This window comes from Lycium ferocissimum, chromosome 11 (genome assembly GCF_029784015.1).
Source record: "Lycium ferocissimum isolate CSIRO_LF1 chromosome 11, AGI_CSIRO_Lferr_CH_V1, whole genome shotgun sequence".
In the NCBI taxonomy this organism is placed as follows: Eukaryota; Viridiplantae; Streptophyta; class Magnoliopsida; order Solanales; family Solanaceae; genus Lycium; species Lycium ferocissimum.
The window spans coordinates 48,286,053-48,308,031 of NC_081352.1; the positions used below are offsets into that span (position 1 = coordinate 48,286,053).

The 21,979-nt window shown below is 33.9% G+C and overlaps 1 protein-coding gene across 1 annotated transcript; it reads left to right on the plus strand.

Moving 5' to 3' along the window:
• The first annotated feature begins 2,845 nt into the window (after positions 1-2,845).
• Positions 2,846-12,591, plus strand: LOC132036486 (uncharacterized). The gene is made up of 4 exons (XM_059426841.1): positions 2,846-2,998; positions 3,123-3,223; positions 11,769-11,961; positions 12,181-12,591. The coding sequence occupies exons 2-4, from the start codon at positions 3,170-3,172 to the stop codon at positions 12,309-12,311; spliced, it is 378 nt and encodes a 125-aa protein (XP_059282824.1). The 5' UTR covers positions 2,846-2,998; positions 3,123-3,169; the 3' UTR covers positions 12,312-12,591.
• Positions 12,592-21,979: the final 9,388 nt, after the last annotated feature.

Genomic DNA, 21,979 nt, shown 5'->3' on the forward strand with positions numbered 1-21,979 from the left:
TGTCTGTATTTGGATTCTCTAAAGTCATTACTGCCAGTAACATACTAGCCATAATACGTTACTCACGGTAACGAATTACTTTTTAAAGCCGTTGACCCGTAGCTTTTTTGAATAAAATAATCTGTCGTTCTTTTCGAAGATACGTTTATCTTGGATTCTATTAACTTTCAGAAAAACGTGCTATTTTGGTGAATTGGCTTAGATAGTAGTTTACTTCGGTCAAAAATTGTGCTTTTTGAAGACGGTTTCAATTGTTTTCACACAATAAAAAGAGGCCCAGCTCATGACTGAGGAGCCCTTTTAATTGGGACCAGTTTTTGGCGTCGAGGCGCCCTTCCTCTAAGGGCCCCGGCTTAGGTATAGATGAGCCTTTTTGCCACTTCTAAGAACTAGACAACAATGCTTCAAGAATTGTCAAAAGAGTAATTAATACAAGTTGGGAACTTGACTCTATTTTGCAATAATTCGTTGATGAAACAGACACAAATAGAATAATGTACAACAAGTTGCATCACTAGTCAAACATTCGACAAACTTTAGATCCATCACTCTATTTAGTGTCCCAGAAAATTACGAGTTCTAACTCATAAAGAATCTCGTTTACGAAGGGCACTTTTTTTTTTTTTTTTTGGTTTAATGGTAAATTTTCTCGGGGTAAATTGAAATTAATCGAATTATAACTTGTTTGGCCAAAATCTTCTGAGAAGTAAAAAAAATGTTTATTTTCTTAAAAAGTGCTTAATTTAAGGAGTTAAGGTGTTTGATCAAGCTTTTAGGAGAAAAAAACACTTTTAAGTAGCAACAAAAATTATTTTTCAGAAGTTAAAAAAGGTAGTTTTTTTCCTATAAACACTTTTTCAACCTTTGTCTAGCATAAATTGTTGATCTAATATTGCAAAAGTGCTTTTCTAATTGACTAGCCAACCATAAATATTTTTTAACCAAAAAGTAATTTTTCAAAAAAATACTTCTGACAAACAATACTTTTTAAAATAAACAAATTTTGAAAGCTTGAATAAACACACTACAGCGTCAACTTTTTTTTTTTTTGAATTATTTTAAATAATTATTTATTTTGAATTAACCTATTATTTCAACTTCAACCTTGAATTTTAGAATTTAAAATCTGAAAAATAAGTTTTAAGAATTATTTAAGTTTTTGCTCAGAAAATTCCGACCTTATTTTCATGTTCAAAAACAACATTAACTTCAATTTTAAATATAACTATTAAATACTATTTTTTCCTCAAGTCTCAACCGCCAACTAAAATATACTCCCTCCTGTCCATTTTACTTTTCTTGTTTTTTTTTTACACGTCCCTTAAGAAATCATTAACTAAAATGGTAATGTTACTAAATTATCCTTATTCATTCTTTGATTTCAATTTAATACTACTCTCTTTTTATCTCTCCACATTTATTAAGTAAGAGTAGAGGTGGAAATTAATATATCTTGATTTTCTAAGATGACAACTACTCCTTCCGTTCACTTTTACTTAGGGGTGGGCATAGTTCAGGCCAACTCGAAATCCGAACATTTTGGATTTTTGGATTATGGATTGGATTGTGGATTTTATTTTTAAAATTTGTGGATTTCCTATTGGATATGGATTTAGTATTATGAATATTTGGATATCCGAAAAAACTGAAATTTTTATACCTTACGTTCTACTCTATCCATATTATGTGTGCCCAATAGGCCAATGATACTAATAAATCCAATTTCGAAAGGTCTAATAGATTAATACCCTACGAGCTACGACCCTACCCATTAGTATAGTAATAAGTCCAAATACAAAACTTTCTACTAAATCAAATATAATGTAGGATTTTTCTTACATTCGGATACAATCTTATAATTATTTTATCTTGCATTGCCTAGAAAGCTTTTTGCATGGCAAGTGCCACTGTGTCAGCTGATCGAACTAGCTCAAGTTATCCAAGAAATGCTTTTCTTTCCCCTGTTCGTACTATTATGGAGCAATTAAGATCTAGATTTTCCTTTGTGGTACTCACAATTAAAAATACTCTCGTGTTGAAGTAGAGAAAGATGTACTTTTGAAATTATGCTGAAATTATCTTAACTGCATTGGTTTTTAGTTTTAATTTGGTTTCACATTATGCCAAGAAGTGTAGCTTGATAATTGGAGCACATGAATTTCGTTACAACTAACCCAACATTAAAGGCTCAAAAGTCAAATCCGAAAATCTAAATTATCCAAACATCCGAAACCGAACTTAAAAAATCCAATCCAATCCGAGCTTATTTGGATTGTAATTTCTTCAATCCAAAAATCGAAAATCCAAACCGAAATTTTCGTATCTAAATCCAACGGCCTGAACACCCACCCGTGTTTTACTTGTCCATTATGGACTTTGCACGCCCCTTAAGAAATGATAAATGAAATGCATAATTTACCATGATACCCATATTAATTGGTGTATAGTCTTAATTATTTGGATTAGTAATTAATGCTAAGGTTAAAATAGGAAAAATAAATTATTTTTCGCTTGATATGCCAAAGTGGGTAAGTAAAAGTGAAAATCTATTTATGAAATAGTGAACATATAAAAGTGAATAGAGGAAATATTTTGAACTATCTATTTTTAGCAAGAATGACAACTAAAGTGGATTGGAGGGAGTGGATTGTTAAACCAAAAGAAAAAGTGTACTTCACTTATCAAAATGTCCATTATACAAGTGCGCGTGGCAGCGCAACTCACGGAGAAATCGCGTGAAAGCAGAAAGTAAATTAAAATTAAACATAAATAAACAGACATATAATTCAGCAAGTACTAATAATGGTCAACGGGGCCTATTTTTGGGCCCACATAGTTACGAAAAAGCACAGCTGACGCTACACTTCATGTAAAATCAAGAAAAGCAAAACCAATATAACCTGTTCTCACTCTCAACACAATACTACATTTTTTTTTTCTCTGCAAACAAACATAGAAAACCAAACAAATCCCAATTGGCTAAGTGACTAAAAAACAGGTATTTTATGTTTATTTTCAATTGTGTGGGGGTGTTTGTTTGGTAGTTAATTAATTATTGTGATCAATGGAAAAATATCTTTTTTGATCTAATCTTGGTTTTTTTTTCTTGTGTGAAATTTCAGGTCCCTTTATTCCCATTTTTGGGTTGGGAAGTTTTCTATTTGACTCTATGAGCAAAGAAAGGCCACCAGAGCCTCTGGATTTCTTCATTTGGACTGTTGAGGTATTCTGTTTCTTTCCTAGTTTAAGATTCATCAATATTCCAGATCTTGAGAGTCACTGCTATTTTTTAATGGGGTTTTATGATTATTTTATGTAGAATGTTATTTTTTCTTTGTCTCACTGTTGTAGTTGTTGTGTATGATGTGTTTTTTCTTGATAAATTGATGATGGTAGGTGTGAGCAGTTAAAAAAAATGTATTTATTTCATCTTTTTTGCCCTTGCTGTTGAATTTTAGGCATATGATAAATTCTGCTAATGCATTTAGGGACTGATGTAGAGAATTGTACTCTAGGAGTCTAGGTTACTCGTGAAGGGAGTGGGCTTGAAATCAGGAGCTCAAAGAATGTCTATTTTTGAGAGAAATTCAATCCTGAGTGCATCGAGTTGGATGAATGGGTACACCACTGTTAAGATCAGTTGATACTTTTGATTGAAACGAAATAACATAATATGAGGATAAAAAAAGCGGTCTTATATATGTGCGAGGTAGGGATAAGGTCTGCGTACACTCTACCCTCCCCAGACCCCACCTGTGGGATTACGCTGGGTATGTTGTTGTTGTTGTTGTTGTTCTTATATATGTGCGAGAAAAATAGAGCCGCTTCTTCCTTTTTTCCCATCAAGCATGTATCAAATTCTACTTGAACTGTAGTAAGAAAATCTAGAAAGAAAGAGAGATATGGGAAAATATTGGAACATTGAGTGTTGGGAAACACTGTTTTGAAATTCCTTTTGGAGAATTTGTGAGACATTCTCTTGGCTATTGTATGTGTTAACTAGAGTGTTATCTCTAATGTTTTTTACCCTCTATACACTTGATATAGTAGAATTGCTCCTCCTAGCCCGTGGGGCATGTTGGTCGAGCTGCATAAATCTCTATCTCTATTTTCCTACTGCCGTTACTATCTTATTTTGTTGTCTTATTCAATCAAAAGAATTAGTTGACATGTCCATGGTATAACAAATGAATCATAAGCATGTTTTCTTTTCTGTAATTAGTTGGACGGAGAAAGAACATCACGGAAAGGGAACGATATTATAAAATAACCACAAAGAAATAAGTGAAAAGATAAACGTAAGGGGAATGAAGCGAAATGCACAACAAACCACAGTATAAGGAACACCTAATGAAGCAACTAAGGGTGTGATGCAGTGGTCAATGAAGTGGCTTGAGAACCATGAGCTTTCGGGTTTAAAACCCAGCGGAGGCAAAAACATTAAGAGATATTTTTTCATTGGTCCAAGCCTTGGTGGATAGAGTTACAAGGTACCTGTGTTGGTGGGAGGTAGTAGGTTTCGTGTGGAATTAATCGAGGTGTGCCGTGTGCGCAAAAGTGGCCCGAGTACCACGGTTATAAAAAAAAAACACTTAATGATTTGGAAAGTAGTGAAACCTTTTTTAGCTCTTCTCCTACTTAAACTAGCACAGCCATACATCCATTTGTGCAACATTAAAAGACTTAAGGCCCTGGTATTATTTTAAAGCATAATGTATGCAGGTTGTTCACTCTAGGCCTCTCTTGATGAGCATTTATATGACCATCGCTGATTGGAAGCTCCATCTACTGGAATTTGTTTTCGGGTTTACACGTTTCGTGTAATTTTGCTCTGGATTCTTAGAATCTGCGAGTTATGGGAAATTTGAAGTAAGATATGGTGAGTTTGATATCCCATGTAGTACATATTGCAGCTTGTGGGACCGATCTTCCCTTTGCACACAGAGGCAGAACTAGGATTTGATGTATATGGCTCTGAATTTTAAGACAAGACATCGACCTCAAGCTAATATACAATCATAACTAGACTAAGTTATGAGCATCAATATTCAATGTATTTTTAAAAAGTAACGAACCATTTAAACACAATATATGAATATAAACATTGCAATTACAATTGTATTTGATGACTTGTCAGGTTTTGAGAATCAATGATCGCATCATTAGGTATACTTTCAAATACTTCATCCTCTATACCAATCAAAACAAAAAAAAATATTTCATCCTCTATATAACGAACTAAACAATCATTCAAAAAGTTATCACCAATTCTGCTTCTCAAGTTTTTTTAATAAACTTCATTGAAGAAAAAACTCTTCCCATTGCAATAGCGACATGTAATATCAAACTTAATTTAACAAGCAAACAAACAAGTATACATATTTTAATGCATATTTGTTTCAGCCAATGTCCTTGAAAGATGTCCAAGTCCTTTCAAGTTAGAGAAAACATTGTCCAATTCATGCACATAGTCAATATAGTTGTCAAGCACAAAACTGAGATCTCCAAGCTTTGAAAGGCTGAACTCATTTGGATAATATGTAGAAGTTTCATGATCCTGTTTTTATCATAGTTTGCAGAAGAGTCATCGGGCCTCAAACTAGTCATACCAAGAAGCAGATTAGTATTCACTTCATTATATAGGTTGTTGAGCTCTTGAGCTCTGAGAGTTGCTAATCAATAACAACATAAAAAACGTCTACACGCAAATGATGAGAATATGTAACACTTGAGCTCTTACACAGTTTTCCAAGTATATACTTCTCATCCATTTCTGGGATCACAATATCATGCTTGTCACAAAATGAGGAGACATCTTATAGGTCCATTTAGAATCCCTCATTGAATGCAATTGTCCCTTTGTGAAATCAACAAGCTTCATAGCACTTAAATATCTTGATCTTTTAAGCCATATTAAAATCATATGTAATTGCCAACACTTTCAACATCAAATGCAACATATATACAAATTTATACGATCTTAAGTCGTCCCAGACTTTTTGCCATTGCATTCTCATGATAATTTGAACCCTCATTTGGAAGAACTCCAAGTACATGAACAATTGGCGAGAACAAAGAAATAAAGTTATGCACCGTCTTAAAATGTGATTCTCAACGGATATCACCTGCCTTTTGAAGTCCAAGTTCTTGATTTCATACGCTTCTCGTATGAACTTCACCAAGCACTAGTAATTTTTCTTATTTTTCAGCTTGATCATCTCCCTACAATCTCCAGCAATATTCAAAACATTAGCAAAAATATCAAAATATTATCAACATTAGAATATTTCATTGCAATAGCTACAAGAGTTAATTGCAATTGATGAGCAAAACAATGTATGCAATATGCCGAAGTAGTATCTTTTCTATCAAAGTTTTACGACCATTAATTTCTTCTAGCATGTTGCTTCATCACAACCTTGTCCCCGTATTTGAAATGAACTTGATAAATGGTCTAAACGCAAAGAATAGATTGCTTGTTTTGATGACCTTGTAGATGTATCTTTAACATGAACAAGACTAAGAAAGCGCTCAACAAGTTTATCCTTTTTGTTAACATACCTTGAGAACAAGGACCATTTGTTCCTTATGAGAGACATCCTTAGACTCATCAACGAATATCCCAAAATAATCCCTATTCAAGTTTTCATAATTGCTTTCACCGTTTCTTTTGCACAAGAATTCACATTTTAATGAATATTTGAACTCATGGTGTTATTTTTTGGAGCTTTTTCTAATATAATATTTTCATATCTTCCTTCCTATCTGCAAACCACTTTAAAAGATCTAAGAAGTGGCCTTTTCTTGTGGAAGTTTCACTCTCATAGTGACCCTGAAAAGGCATTTCTTCTTTCAAAAGAAACCTTACCATATAAATCAAAGCATTCGAGCTAATTCGATGCTCACTTTTAATTATCTCAGGTTATCGGTCAAAAAAAGTTAGAATAGATTGTGCTAGATTTCTTAAATCCCACATCATCTTAAATAACACCATGCCTTCTCCAGATATTCAAAAAGATATTGTGAATTCTTGTGCAAAAAAAATGATGAAAGCAATTATGAAAGACTTTAATTTGAATTACTTTGGGATATTGGTTTAAGAGCCGAAGGATGTCTCTCCTAAGGAACAAATGACCCTTGTTCTGCGGTATGCCAACAAAGAGGGTAAACTTATTTAGTACTTTCTTAGTCTTGTTCATATTAAAGATACATCTGCACGGTTATTGAAACAAACAATCTATTCTTTGTTTGTAGATCGTTCATCTCAAATACGGGAACACGTTTATGATGGAACAAGTAACATGCAAGAAGAAATTAATAGTCTTAAAAATTATGATTCTCAAAGATACTTCTTCGGCATATTGCATACATTACTTTGCTCATCAATTGCAATTAATTCTCATAGTTGTTGCAAAGAAACAATCTGATGAGGATAATTTTTTTGTTTTCTTGCTAATGTTTTGAATATTCTTAGAGGTTCTTATAAGCGTAGGAGATGATCAAACTGAAAAACTAAAGGAAATACTAGTGCCTGGTGAAGTGTATTAAATAAAGAACTTGGACTTCAAAAGCCAGGTGATACCCGTTGGGGATCTCATTTTAAGACAACGCATAACTTTATTTCTTTATTCTCATCAATTGTTCATGTACTTGGAGTTCTCGCAAATGAGGGTTCAAATTATCATGAGAAAGCAATGGCAAAAAATCTGGGACGACATAAGATCGTATAAATTTGTATATGTGTTGCATTTGATGTTGAAAGTGTTGGCAATTACATATGATTTTAATATGGCTTAAAAGATCAAGACATTGTAAGTGCTATGAAGCTTGTTGATTTCACAAAGAAACAATTGCAATCGATGAGGGATTCTAAATGGAATTTTTTGCTAGAAGATGTCTCCTCATTTTGTGACAAGCATGGTATTGTGATCCCATAAATGGATGAGAAGAATGGTCTTGAAAAGTCAAAGCGTAGGAGCTCAAGTGCTTACATATTCTCATTATTTGTGTGTAGAAGTTTTTTATGACGTTATTGATTTGTAATTCTCGGAGCTCAACAACCGTTTTAATGAAGTGAATACTAATATGCTTCTGTCCCTTAACTAGCTATATAAAGGAGAGCTGGCCCTTTTGCTATTCTACTTTTGTAACTACTATGCATCTGCTTGATGCCTGCTATGAAATCATTTACTTCATAAAAAAAAAAAAAATACTAATATGCTTCTTAGCATGGCTAGTTTGAGCCCTTATGATTCTTTTGCAAATAATGATAAAAATTAGATCTTGATACTTGCTACACATTATCCAATCGAGTTTAGTCTTTCCAAGCTGGTAGATCTCAATTTTGAGCTTGACAACTATATTGACTATGTGTGGGAAGTGGACAATGCTTCTTCTTTCAAATACATTGGTTGAAACAAATATGCGCAAAATATGGAGACTTGTTTGTTAAGTTTGATATTACATGTCTCTGCCAACTTTTCTTCAATCAAGTTTGTTAAAAATGTTTTGCGAAACAGAATTGGTGATGACTTTTTGAATGATTGTTTAGTTTGTTATATAAAGGATGAAGTATTTGAAATTATACCTAATAATTTGATCGTTTTCAGAACATGACATGTCATCGAGTGTAATTGTAATATTCATATTCATACATTGTGTATAAGTGATTCGTTACCGTTTAAAATATATTGAATAACAATACTTGTTCCTTAGTTTAGTTATTATTGTATATTAGTTTGAGGTCAATGTGTTGTCTTAAAATTATTATTGTATATTAGTTTGAGGTCAATGTGCTGTCTTAAAATTCAGAACCTATACTCTTAAAATCCTAGTTCCGCCTCTGCACCAATGTCTTTGTGTCTACTGGTGAAATTTCAGGCAAGAACTTCCGGTGGTAGGTAGTTGTCCTGATGGTGTGATTTAGGGGGAGAGTTGGGTTGGAATAAGAGTTCCTAAATTTCTATCGTCGTGGGTTTAGGACTTTCTGAGAAAGAGATTTAATCTAAAAAAGGTGGGGGGGAACCAGAGGCGTATCCAGGATTTGCAGTTTGTGGGTTCCCGCCCATCTCAAATAAAAAGAGACAACCAGGATTTGAAGTTTGTGGGTTCCTACCATCTCAAATTAAAAAATAAAAAGAGACAAATAAAGGCCTAGATGGTGACAAAGGGTATTTGAACCCTTGACCAAGAGGGTAGCAAAGCTTAAAAGGTTTCTTGTCTGTCACTGGACCAACAACACCCTTAGTTAATGTTTCCCAAGTCATATAACTTATATATTTATTGGATTTTTCAACACAAATACAGGATTAGCGCAAAAGTTACTGGGTTCCCGGGAACCTCCATCTAAAGCCCTAAATCCACCCCTGGGGGAACCTAAAAAAAGGAAAAGAACTTGGTATGCTAAAGAAAGGTCCTCCAACGACAAAACTAAAAGAAACATATGTTCTTGTTACTATCTCATCAAAAAACCAATCTTCTTGGAGCTACATCCTATATACCTCATTAGGAGCTAATTTATCAACACTTACATCCTTCATAAAGTAAAAACACACGCTGTAACGTTGTTGTCCACTATTTCATGGCATAAGAGCACATATATTTAATGTGCATGGACTTCTTATAATAAGAAAATGCATAGAATGATCAGTTGAAGTAGTGAAGACTTCTTAGCTGGATGGTTTTACTGATAGTTTTCAATTCCAAGTCTTTCTCTTAATGTCTAAGGATAGAATGAACAGGAGGATAGACTATACTCTTGGCTCCTCTACTTCATAATAGTGTGTGTAGTTTCTCATGTAAAATTAGAAGATTACAGTATTGCACTAGGACCCCTTCAGCTAGTAAGAACATGACTTTACATGTGAAATCGTGATAATAAAGAATGCTATCATGTGTAGATGGGGGTTAGCTGCCTGGCTAAGATACACCAGAAAATTTAAATTCTGATAATCAAGAATGCTATCTTGTAGATACTGGATAGCTGCCTGGCTAAGATACGTCAGGAAATGTAAACCTGTTACCTGCCCAACGTGTGCTACATATTAATCCACCTTTTGGTCTTAGCTAGGAATACATTGAGATGCACACAAGAGATGTAGTCATTTTGGGTTGTGTGAGCTTCAAGATAGCAAATGAGCAGCCCTGGTAATGGTCTTATGAAATAGAAGATAGTCGTGAGTTGTTCATAGGAGAAAAATAGTTCTCTTTGGATCTTTTTTTGGGGGATGATTTACAAAGTTATGCTTTGTACACCAGTTTTCAAAAAAAAGAAAAGAAAAAAAGAAATAGCTCATTGGACTTCACCATATAAGGTGGCTTTAATGATAATGTGGTACCACTATATTTTCTAGCAAAATTAGTCGAGAAGTTGGGGTGGCATGTAAGATACTTTTTGAATCGCTCAGCAGTTAGTCTAGAGGTTGGCGTATCCTGTACGTCTTTTCCAGCTAAAACTATGTAATATAACATTAGTGATTTTTGTCACATGCTGTCTTTTATTTTTGGGATACAATTTTATCATCTTTTATATAATAATCGAGTTATAATATTCTTCCATTGTCTTCGTATTCTTATAGCATATGAATGTATCAAATTAAATGTGCCTTCCACTTTTAGCTCAGTAAATACTTGTATTTGTTGTAAGGTATATGCATGTAGTTTTTCAACCTCGAGTTACCCAATAATTACATACTCGCCGCAGTCTACTTTGTAAATTGGTTTTCACATTTAAAAAGTCTATAGGTGAAATGAAACTAATGTGTGTGATAAAATAGAATTTAAACTTGAAGGTATTACTTGGACTCCGGACTTCGCCTTTTATATGGTGGAGGCATTAGTAGATGAAGATGGTGATTATTTTTCACTTTCTATATCACTACCAAGAGCTACTTTAGGGACCAACTTCCCCTTCAAGGTTGGTAACTCAAAAAGTGATTTGTTGAACCGCACGTCTCTGCATCTAAATTGTGAAAGTCATACTTCGGTAGACCAATGGAATTTGTGGTGATGAGCTGATTCTGGTAGAGTTGTTAATGCAGATGCCCTTATTTACCTTTTAAGTAGTGACATAAAAATCATATGATCAAATTCAAGCATGACAGAAACCTGGATAGGTTCATAGGAGTTTATCATTCTTCAAAGAGGACAGACACATAATTGAATCTGGTTTGAATTCTTAGATCTGCTGTAAAATGCTTGAATTTCAATATATTGTTGTGTGTGTGTGTGTGTGTCTGTGTACAAATACAATCTCCACAATGTCCAATGAGCAGATCGTATTACAATGGAAGTCATAACTCATTTGATAAAGGGGAAGCATTAATGAATATCTAAAGAGATCTGTAGTAATTCATCATTCTTTGAAGAGTAAGCACATAAGTAGGCTAGAATTGATTCCTTGAAGTGTCTGATTATTTATCTACTTGAAAATTGAAACTGACTAAGTGACTATTTGAGTAGATTATCTCCTCATTTGTCAAATCTTTTTGAACAGAAGCTGCACCGAGTGTGCTTTGAGCTGATGTGATTAGAACATGAAAAGGAGTGTTTTATTCCTATTGCAAGATTTGCACGCTTTCTCTTGTCCTCTTTCCATGTATTATGACATTTAGGTTTTGTTATTCACAACTTCATCCACATGGAACCAGATATTCACTTTACAATTGCTTTCCTGGGGCTATAATCCATACTCATCCAGTTGATGTAGATCTTGAGAAGGGAATGTATCTCGTTCAATGACTGATTTATGTTGTTAATTTTGTTGGCAGGATGTTGGTTTATGGTTGGAAGAAATAAATCTCGGTGGCTATCGTCAGATTTTCAAAGAGAACGGTGTTAATGGAGAATACCTGGAGGGTATGTCTATGTTCACGACTGAACAGATACTACGGTTTATAAGAAGATGTCACATGAAATGGGGAGACTTCATAACACTGTGCAAGGAGCTCAGGAGGATAAAAGGTGCATCTAGTCCCCTCCCCCTCCCATCTCTCTCTCAATTTTATCCGTAATCTTCCCAGTTTCTTGGTGCAAAGTTTTTCCAGTGCTTTTCCACTGTCTCCTCTGCTTGTCCAACAATGCGATTGAATCTGCTGTTGTGCTAAAGGATGAGCATAATATTATATTATATTTTGTGCTATAGTTTATTACGCTTTTATTGATTCAACTCATTTCATGTAGTGGCTTGCTTGAAAGGGGAACAAAAAGTCCGCCAACCTTGGTGGGCACCATCATGTCTCTCTGTAGTATTTACGAAGATGGCCAAGCGTAACAGGCAGTCTAGAGTGGTTTCATTGAAGCTGGAACCTTGACACTGATATCCTTCTGTATGTATGTTAATTTGTATTTTAAGAGGACAGCAGTAGGAAACTGCCTACATATATTTTCCACTTTTTTTTCGTTCTTTTTGTTGGTTCTTCTTTGGAGAACTTCCTCCTCTGTCCAAGCATTTACTATACATAGTTTTGTAGTCTGCTTTTATCCTAAATTAGTTGTGATGAATATATACTCATATGAAGCAAAAGAGATACAGTTATGTAAAAATCTCTACGTGCACTATTCTTATTGAAAACTCTGATTACTTTTGTGCAAGATTGAATGATGTTATTGTTGGGATATAGATACTATATCCAAACACATGGTTAATAGTATATCCGTCATATGATGTAAGTTAGCGAAATATAAAGGATTAAATTAGTCGATGAATTAAATTATCGGAATTTAATTTATTTGATTGGTGTCCGTAATCTTAACATGGGGAGTTAAATAAGTTTTTAATGAAGGATTTCGAAATTAAACAGAGAAGAGTGCAATTACGGTTTTACTAGTGGAATAAATTGTAATTTATTGTGGTAGGATTAATTCATTCATATTCCGAATTAATACCACAATAGGAAGCCTCGTTATTAAATCGCGGTCCTGCTTGTGCCCGAATATTCTAGAACGGAAAATAAAAGGAAAAATAATATCCTTGGTGGGTTAGAAAAAGAGCTACATCGTTTTTAGGCTAGGGTTTACCCTAAAAACGCGTGTGTATATAAAAAAGCCATTGAACCCTAAGTGATGATTGTTCTTTTAGCCGAATACTTGCCACTCAAGTATTACGTTCGTAAGTTCGTGGATACATAGTAGAAGACCGTGGAACCGGAGGAAGAACGCGTGGATGATTTTTGCTCGTCTTGAAGGTAAGATTAAGGTTGCATTCACGCTTCAAGAGATAAGATATCAATTTTATGTTTGATTAATATTTTGATTATGTGTTGTATATTACATATTAAAGTTTAAGATCACCGCTTATTTTCTTCCGTCGCGTATGCCTCGTATTCCATCATCAAGATTGGCAAAGAGCCGCTTGCATCTAAATAGATGACCTAGATGATATATACATCTAATTATACATATGTTCATGATTTATAATCTTGCCGAAAACCATGTGTATAGTTTTAGAACCTTGACGTTGAACAACGACATTGGTTGGAACCTAGAGACTAGAGTTGTCGGATTCAACATGTTAGATATGTTAAAACGGAATTTTTATTTGCTTACCTCTTTATTCTGTTTGTTCTCGCAAATGTGACTATTATTGGGTTCTGTACAATAATAATAATAATTAGTGAGGCAATGGAGAATCATTGTTAAAGGAGAAGAGTGATTCTTGTTTTCTGCTTATGGTATACGTTTGGTTATTGACAGCGGAAATTAGGTCACTGTTAAATAATGGAATCAAATTTTATTTGATTATTGGAGTATTCAGCAACCTATTAAATTAAGTTATAAAATTTCCTTTGCTTGTTCAATTATTCCTAGGCTAACCATAAGCACTCGTGCCAGTGCTCAGAAGAATCATTAAAGAGCCTATTTCTTTTCTTGAGAAGTTATAGGAATATAAACTAATGATTTTTTGTGTACTGAAAGGGTTTAGCTCAAGAGAAAAATTAGAAAAAGGTTTTATTATATGGGCTTTACTACACATGTATATAATCTGGTATAAATAAGAATTTTATGATAAATAAATAGTGATTTTCGAGTTGGTCTATTTATTTGGGATTGTTGAAATTAAATTCTTAAAAGCTTTATACATGTGAGATTATACTAATACATGAATTGAGATTTTTCGATTAATAAATTGGATCCATTTATATGGTTTATTTATTTGAGTTATTGGAACATTCTCAATGTATTGTGAAAATTATTCTTGAATAAGTGTATACTAGTTGTGGTGTTTTATATCCGATACAAAATTTATCTTTTGTTACTAGTATCACTTAATTAATTCATGAGAAGAGATATCGAGGTTGTCACCCGAAAGGGAAACGTAATATCTTGATTTTCGGGTGTATTAATCGAGAGGATAATTTGTTGAAAGTAGGCGTGTTGTGTCTTACTAGAAGAAGGGACACAATGTATGCCTTGTGCTCATGGATAATTATAAAAGGAGAATAGAAACCTAAATCAGATTATTTAATCCTTAGTTATGCCTAAAACGGTTATTTTGACGGATTTGGTTAGTTGTGGAGATCAAGAATTTCATGAACTCTTATTGACCTGAAATTTGGTGTGTTCATTGGAAACGCCCAGTAAGAAATAATCTTTGAAAAATTTTGTTTAGATGGGTTTTACGTTGTTCTTTCCGATTAAAACTAGTATGAAAAACTACTCTTTATGTCAGTTTTATTTATGTTAAATCTAGAACATGAATACACATGATTATTTAATATGAATTGATATATGATAAGAATGTAGGTAATATTGTTTAATTCTTAAAGATGCTTAAATTGTTTTGAATCTGATTTTGGTTATAGCTTTGGAGATGAATTATTTTAAGTACTCCAATTAACTGAAATTTAATAGATTCATTGGAAATGACCCATTAAACAATATTCATTATGATTTGGGATTGTTTAGATGGTGTTTTGGGCTATTTTCGTTTTCTTGAAAATTATTTTAAGGAAAAATAACTCGGTTATGATCTAATGGTGATAGAGATTCTTTCTTATGTTTTTCATGTCTAAATACTAGTGAAATAATAAATTTATGTGTTGACATTAGGTCTTCCTCCCCATCGGATGGATTTATTGTGGGTTGTCACTAGGTATAATCACTAGTTACATGTTGATAACTTGTATTAACTCTCCATCTGAGTTACATGTTGGGTCAATGGAACTAGAGATAATGATAATGATATTCACTTGGCTTAAATTAGCAGCATACTCTTCGTTTGAGTTAGCTCTGGTTTTAAATTTATGGAGTGAATATCTTGCATCACATGTATTTGTTGCATGAATTGTTCTCATACATGGATATCTATGTGGTGTGTTTTGAATTTTATATTCAATGATTACGTAAACATGCTAATTTCGAGAAAGCAACACGAAGATTATGTAAACATATTTTAAAATTTGTTCATTGTTCTTGATTCATGTATATTAGTATGCTAATGATGATATGTGGTAAGAACTACTGAACAAATGTATATGTTCTTAAATTCTATTTTGGCAGAAAAAAAAATATCGGAATTGGTCATGGTTTTGGAATTCTGATTTTTGACGAACTTCGATTGACTCGGAATTTGGTAGGTTCATCGGAAACGACCCACTGAGAAATACATACAGCTATGCTGTGATCTAGGGGATTTTTTGGCCATTTGGGGTCGTTTAGATGGGTTTTTGGATATTTTTCTGTTTTCTGTAAAAAAAAATTGTTAACTAAATTTTTTTTTTTTTTAACAAATAATGGTGTTAGGGTTCATTTTCTATGGTCTCCATCGTATATAGTAGTGATATAATTAGTTTATGTGTTGACATAGGTCTTCCTCCCCATCGGATAGATTCATTATGATTGATTCGTGTTCTAGTCCCTAGTTAATTGATAACTTGTCTTGACTCTCCAACCGAGTTACACGTTGGTTCAATGGAACTAGGGATAATTAAATGGGATATTTACCTAATATAAATTAGCGGTTTACTCTCTATCTCGAGTTGGTTTTGTTTCTTTATGGGGTGATATATACGGCATGACTCATATATTTTGCATGAATTGTTAAGTTTCCTATCGAATCTAACGTTCTAAGAAGCATGGTTATATGTGTGATGTGTGGTTTGAATTTTATTATTCATTCAAAGATAACTAATGATCTATTTAATGATTATATCTCAAATTCTCAATAGATTTTATCTAGCACACTTACTACTAGTCGAAATTTCTTCGATAGAAATAAGACATTAATTTAAAGGATGCATTATATGTAACTTCATTAGAAAGAATTTATTTTCAGTTTCTAAAGAATTTATTTTAGGTTTCTAACCAAACAAGAGATGGATAGTTAGTTTATTTTTCTTGTAACTCTTGTGTTATTGAGTTTGATAAACATTTTATCTCGTGTGGTACATTGATGCTTGACCCTTTAAATTAATAACTCTTCTGAACTGAATAATGTTAATCTGTCTCCTCAGAGAATTTTTTTTTTTCGTGAATTGAATGAACTTATCTGTGACGCTTGTGTCTAGGTCATTTAATCTGAATAGAATTTCGAAGTTGGTCAAATGATGAACTTTTGAGGTTCATTGAAAGTAGAGGCACTACCAACTTGTGAGTCCTATTTAGAAGGAAAAATGACTAAGAGACCTTTTCTCTTAAAAGGAAATAAAGTTAATGATAAGTTAAGCCAATCCATTCTGATTTGTGTGGTATAATGAATTTCAAGGCAAGAGGTGATTTTGAGTATTCAGACATTCAAAGAAGATTACTCATGATATGAATATATCTATTTGATGCTCTATAGGTCCGAATGCTTTGAAAATTTTAAGGTATTTAAGGCGAAAATGAAAAGCGTCAGGGAAAATATATTAAGTCACTGCGATTTGATCGTACTAGTGAGTACCTCTTTGTAGAGTTCATTAGTTACTTATTAGATAAAGGGATTGAATTTTTAATTGTCTACATCAAGTATCTTACAATAGATTGGTGTGGAAGAGAAAAGAAATATGACTCTTTTGAAGGTGGTAAGATTAATGATTCACTTATTTATATTTTCTTTTCGTTTTGGGATATGTCTTAGAAACGCTAGTTACATTCTTAATTTAATTCCCTCTAAGTTAGTACCTTTGATACCCATAGAACAAGGAATGGATGTAAGCCAAATGCGCAACATGTTCGGATATGAGGTTGTCTAGCACATGTGTTCAAAGGGAAAACAGATAAGTGGAAATCAAGAACGGATGTATACATGTTTATTAGATATCCAAAGGGAACGAAAGGAGGTTTATTTACTGTCCTAAAAGAAAATAAGGTAATTGTTAATACAAATGCCAGATTTTTAGAAAAAGACTTTTTAATAAACCAAGTTCCTAGAAGTAAACTAGTTTTATAGGAACTGAGCAAAGAAATAGCAAATGAGTCATCTAAAATATTCAAAAGTTCAAGAACATCTAACCGACATGTCAGGGTTGACGTTCCATTGCATTTAAGTAGTGGGAGTACCGTTAATAGGCGTAAGGAAATTCACTACCTGTAAGTAGTGGGAGTGATGTTGAGCAAATAACACTATATGAAGTCGTTAATATTTCAATACCGAAAGGCAATGAAGATAATATTAAGACTCGAAAATATGTTAGTATGACTATAATAGTAGTAGTACTTAGTCGTAGTGGGAGAATAATAACCAAGATCGGTTCGGTGTATACTCTTGGGAGAATTGCATGATAGGATTCTGAAAAGAAATACATTTTTTTGGAGAGTTTCATGATAGGATCCACGAAGATCGTAGTACGAACCGGTCGATTCTGACGAAGCACTACTAGACGAAGTTGCATTAGAAAACAACTTGGTAAGTTAATTTTTGCAAAGAACTTAGTCTCTAAGACTTTTGGTAGTCGTGCAAAAGGAATACATGTGAAAGTTGTAAATGCATGGTTAAAAGTCTAAGTGGGAGATTGTTGGGATATATATACTATTAACCATGTGTTTGGATATAGTATCTATTATAGAATAATTATTTATTCATTGTTTAATAAAGAATTAAATAGATCATGTACTAGTATGTGTGTCCTTTACTTATATAGTAGATGATTTAGTGTATAGAGTTTAGCTTATACACGGAAGATTAAATCGTCGGTTCTTATAAGTATAAAATTTATGTTCACAATCGAAGATGGAAATTGGACAAAGCCATCGGTATGATTGTAGCACAAGATTAATATAATGTATCTTCATTATGGGAACGGTGTAGTTCCGTCTTCTTGTGCTACTACATTTTGTATGTATTGAACGGACCAAGTAGAGATAAGTGTTTTTGTGCTGAATATATAAAACAAATTCTCTAGTTCATTAAATGTACTTATACTCTTAATCTTGATATAATTATTATGATCAATGTGATTTGTTCATTATTTTGATTTATTAAAAGGTACGACTCAATTGCGGGTCTATGTATTCCTGGTAAATTGGATAATGACAAATTACATTTGTGAAATAATAATTAGTTGATAGAATCCGTGTCTCGACTTTGAGATTGATGATACCCCTTTATGGATGCTTATAAGTCTCATATGAAAACCCTGCAGGTGGATTTTGTATCCGTCACATGATGTAAATTAAGTAGAAATATAAAGGATTAAATTAGTCGATGAATTAAATTATCAGTAATTTAATTTATTTGATTGGTGTCTGTAATCTTAACATGGGGAGTTAAATAAGTTTTTAATGAAGGATTTCGAAATTAAACGGAGAGAGTGCAATTACGGTTTTCTAGTGGAATAAATTGTAATTTATTGTGGTAGGATTAATTCATTCATATTTCGAATTAATACCACAATAGGAAGCCTCGTTATTAAATACGTGGTCCTGCGTGCACGAATATTCTAGAACAAGGAAAATAAAAGGAAAAATAATATCCTTGGTGGGTTAGAAAAAGGCTACACGTTTTTGGCTAGGGTTTACCCTAAAAACGTGTGTATATAAAGAAAGTCATTGAACCCTAAGTGATGATTGTTCTTTAGCCGAATACTTGCCACTCAAGTATTACGTTCATAGAAGTTCAGGATACATAGTAGAAGACCGTGGAACTGGAGGAAGAACGCGTGGATGATTTTTGCTCGTGCTTGAAGGCTAGATTCGAGGTTGCATTCACGCTTCAAGAGATAAGTATCAATTTTATGTTTGATTAATATTTTGATTATGTGTTGTCTATATTACATGCAAGTTCGATCCTGGCTATTTTCTTCCGCTGCGTATGCCTGTATTCCATCAGTTATACATATTTGCTTATTTGGGAGTGAGACTGAATCCTTAAGGAGGATAATATCTGCATTATGATCTTCAAGTGCTATGTTTTTGTAATGTCCGTACTACACTGATATTTTTGAGAGATCAAATGTAAAATCATTTTCCAAGTCCTCATCTTTACATTATGAATATGACAAGTGAAGGCGCTCTTTTTTTTTTTTTTTTTTTTTTTTTTTGTGGTAATTAACCGATTATATTACCAAAGCAATATTTACAGCACAAGCATTCGCAGTAGTTTGGACATCCCCCAAAACACTGCATTCATCAACTCATTCATCTATATATTCTATTCACCCTAACTAATGACATTATTTAAGGGTAGAAACTTAGGTATGTCAATCTCCTATTTAGTCTAGGCATCAAGCCAGCAAAGGCCCTCTACAATGAATTTCCTGAATTGTTTGCCTCCTTAGTGGTATTGGAGCTCTACTTTTCTGCTAAAAGTGTAACGACCCGTTTGGTTGTTATAGTGTTTTGACCCATTTAACCTCCCGTTAGTACGATCTATGACTTAGTGAAGTCACTGGGTTGGTTCCCGCAAGGTTCGAGTGTAAATTGAGTCATTGATGGAGAAGCTAGTTAAGTTAACGAGTTAGAGTTGACCACGGTCAACGCCAGGTTAGGATGACCCCGTGTCAATGTTTTGAAAGTTCCAACGAGTTAGTATGATGATTTTGAACTTGTCCACAAGTTTTGGTGAGGTTCCGAAGAGTTTCAAATGGGTTTGGGTTTTGTCGCGCTCGTATTCGATGTTTTCGCCGTAGGTCTGTGGATAGAAAGGGCTCCAGATTGATCAAAATATCTTTGTTTTGTGTGAGGTTTGAACCATTAGATCCGTATCGTAATTACGAAGCTATAGCAAAAAGAATCATCGCGTTTCGCCTCCGTATGAGGGAGTTATGCCCTTTTTCGTTCGGGCTGTTCCAGCAGGTCCGCTGTAGCGGACCCATGGCCGCTATAGCGGGTCCGCTGCAGCGACCCACTGACCGCCGCAGCAACCAACAGGGGGCAGAAAGCCCTATTTTTATACCTCAACTTCGAACCATTACTCACAAGACCCCAAAGTCAGTTTTCAAGAGAGAAAGAGGCAAACAGGCAAACTTCATTACATTCTTCGGTGAAAGCATCTTGGAGGGTAAGTCCCACCTTTATTTGTTCCTTTTCCTTTCTTCTTCAAATTCCATAATTATTTTAAGTTCCATCAATGGTGGGTGGAAATCCTAGAACCCTAAAATTAGTAAACACTTAAATAATTGGTGGGTTGTTGATTAATCATCTATGGGTATATATTATCACTTTCTAGGAAGGGAATTTGATTTCTCATGGTTGAAATTGCATGTTGAGACTTAGGGTTCTAATAAAAATGGAAATTTTGTCCTAAAATCTGTTTGAAAGGTTAAATTGATTAGAAACCCATGAATTGAAGGTTAATGATTGTAGAGATAGAAGTTATGATAAATTCACCATTAAAGGATGGTTTCATCCATTGAAAAGGGTAGAAGTAAGTGGGTCTTCTTCCCAAATTGTTGTTCTTGTTTAAATACATGGTTTGTTGCTTACTTAGCATCATATTGTTAGACTTTGACCGTTATGAGGCGCTTCGGAAATAGAAGACTCGTGTGGAGTAGTTCGTGGCTCCTGTTCTGCATTCGAGGTAGGTTACGGCTTACTTTAGTTAGACTTTGATTAGCGAAACGTATGTATTGTGTAGAATTGATGAGAGAAAGCATGATTAGGTCTTCGGACATGGTGTTTTGGTTGGATATTAGCTAGGTTGGTATGACTTCTGATTTTGTGGGCTCGTCGCCATTACTTTATGTACCGAAATATGAGATGTAGTTGTATTCATACTGTGGCGATTCAAGATAGATTTCTATTAGGTTGATTGTTGTTGATGGTAGCTCGTTGCCCGGTTATTGTGATTAGACTTATTACCTAAATTGTCGTGTTGCACTCAGTTCTCTCTTATTGTGACACATATTATCAGAGAAAGGAAGGATAATGAGTTTAGATTTGAATTGTGATATAAACTTATGACAGTAAGTAGATGAAAGCTTGATGTATGATTTACTGTTGATGATAGTATATAGAAAAATGTAGCATTTTGGTGATACAGGACTTAGTTGTGAGGCGTACTTGCTATGTGTGGAAATAAAGAGGGACATAGACTCTTATGTTGGGTGAGACGGGTTGTATGATTCATTTCATGGTTGAGTTGATCTAAGTCTTGTTATGACTTGTGGCTTGTGACTTGTACCTTCACTGTTGCTTTATCGGTTTGCATTGATTTACCATATTTACACTCATTTATGCATTCATACACTCATACATGATGGAAATGGTGGAAGGTAAGGATTCATGAAAGACTTGTGGCATGATGCGTTGTGTTTGACATTGATATTGCTAATTGTTCATAGTCCATACATACTAATGAACTGGAATACGTGGAGACATACATTGTAATGTGAAATTAGTGAAGAGGTTAATATAATCTTCTTGTTGAACTTGTGATACTATTTGATGCTAATTGTGAGCTTGTGGTCCGAGGTTCATTTCGGAAACGAGTGGTACATGATATGGATCCGTGTCTGAGGTTCTTTCCGAAGCGGAGAATTTATGGGTCGGTCCGATGAGTATCCGGAACGAGTGGTACATGGACACCATGGGTCCCCTGCAGGTCGTGACTTCTGGGCAATGA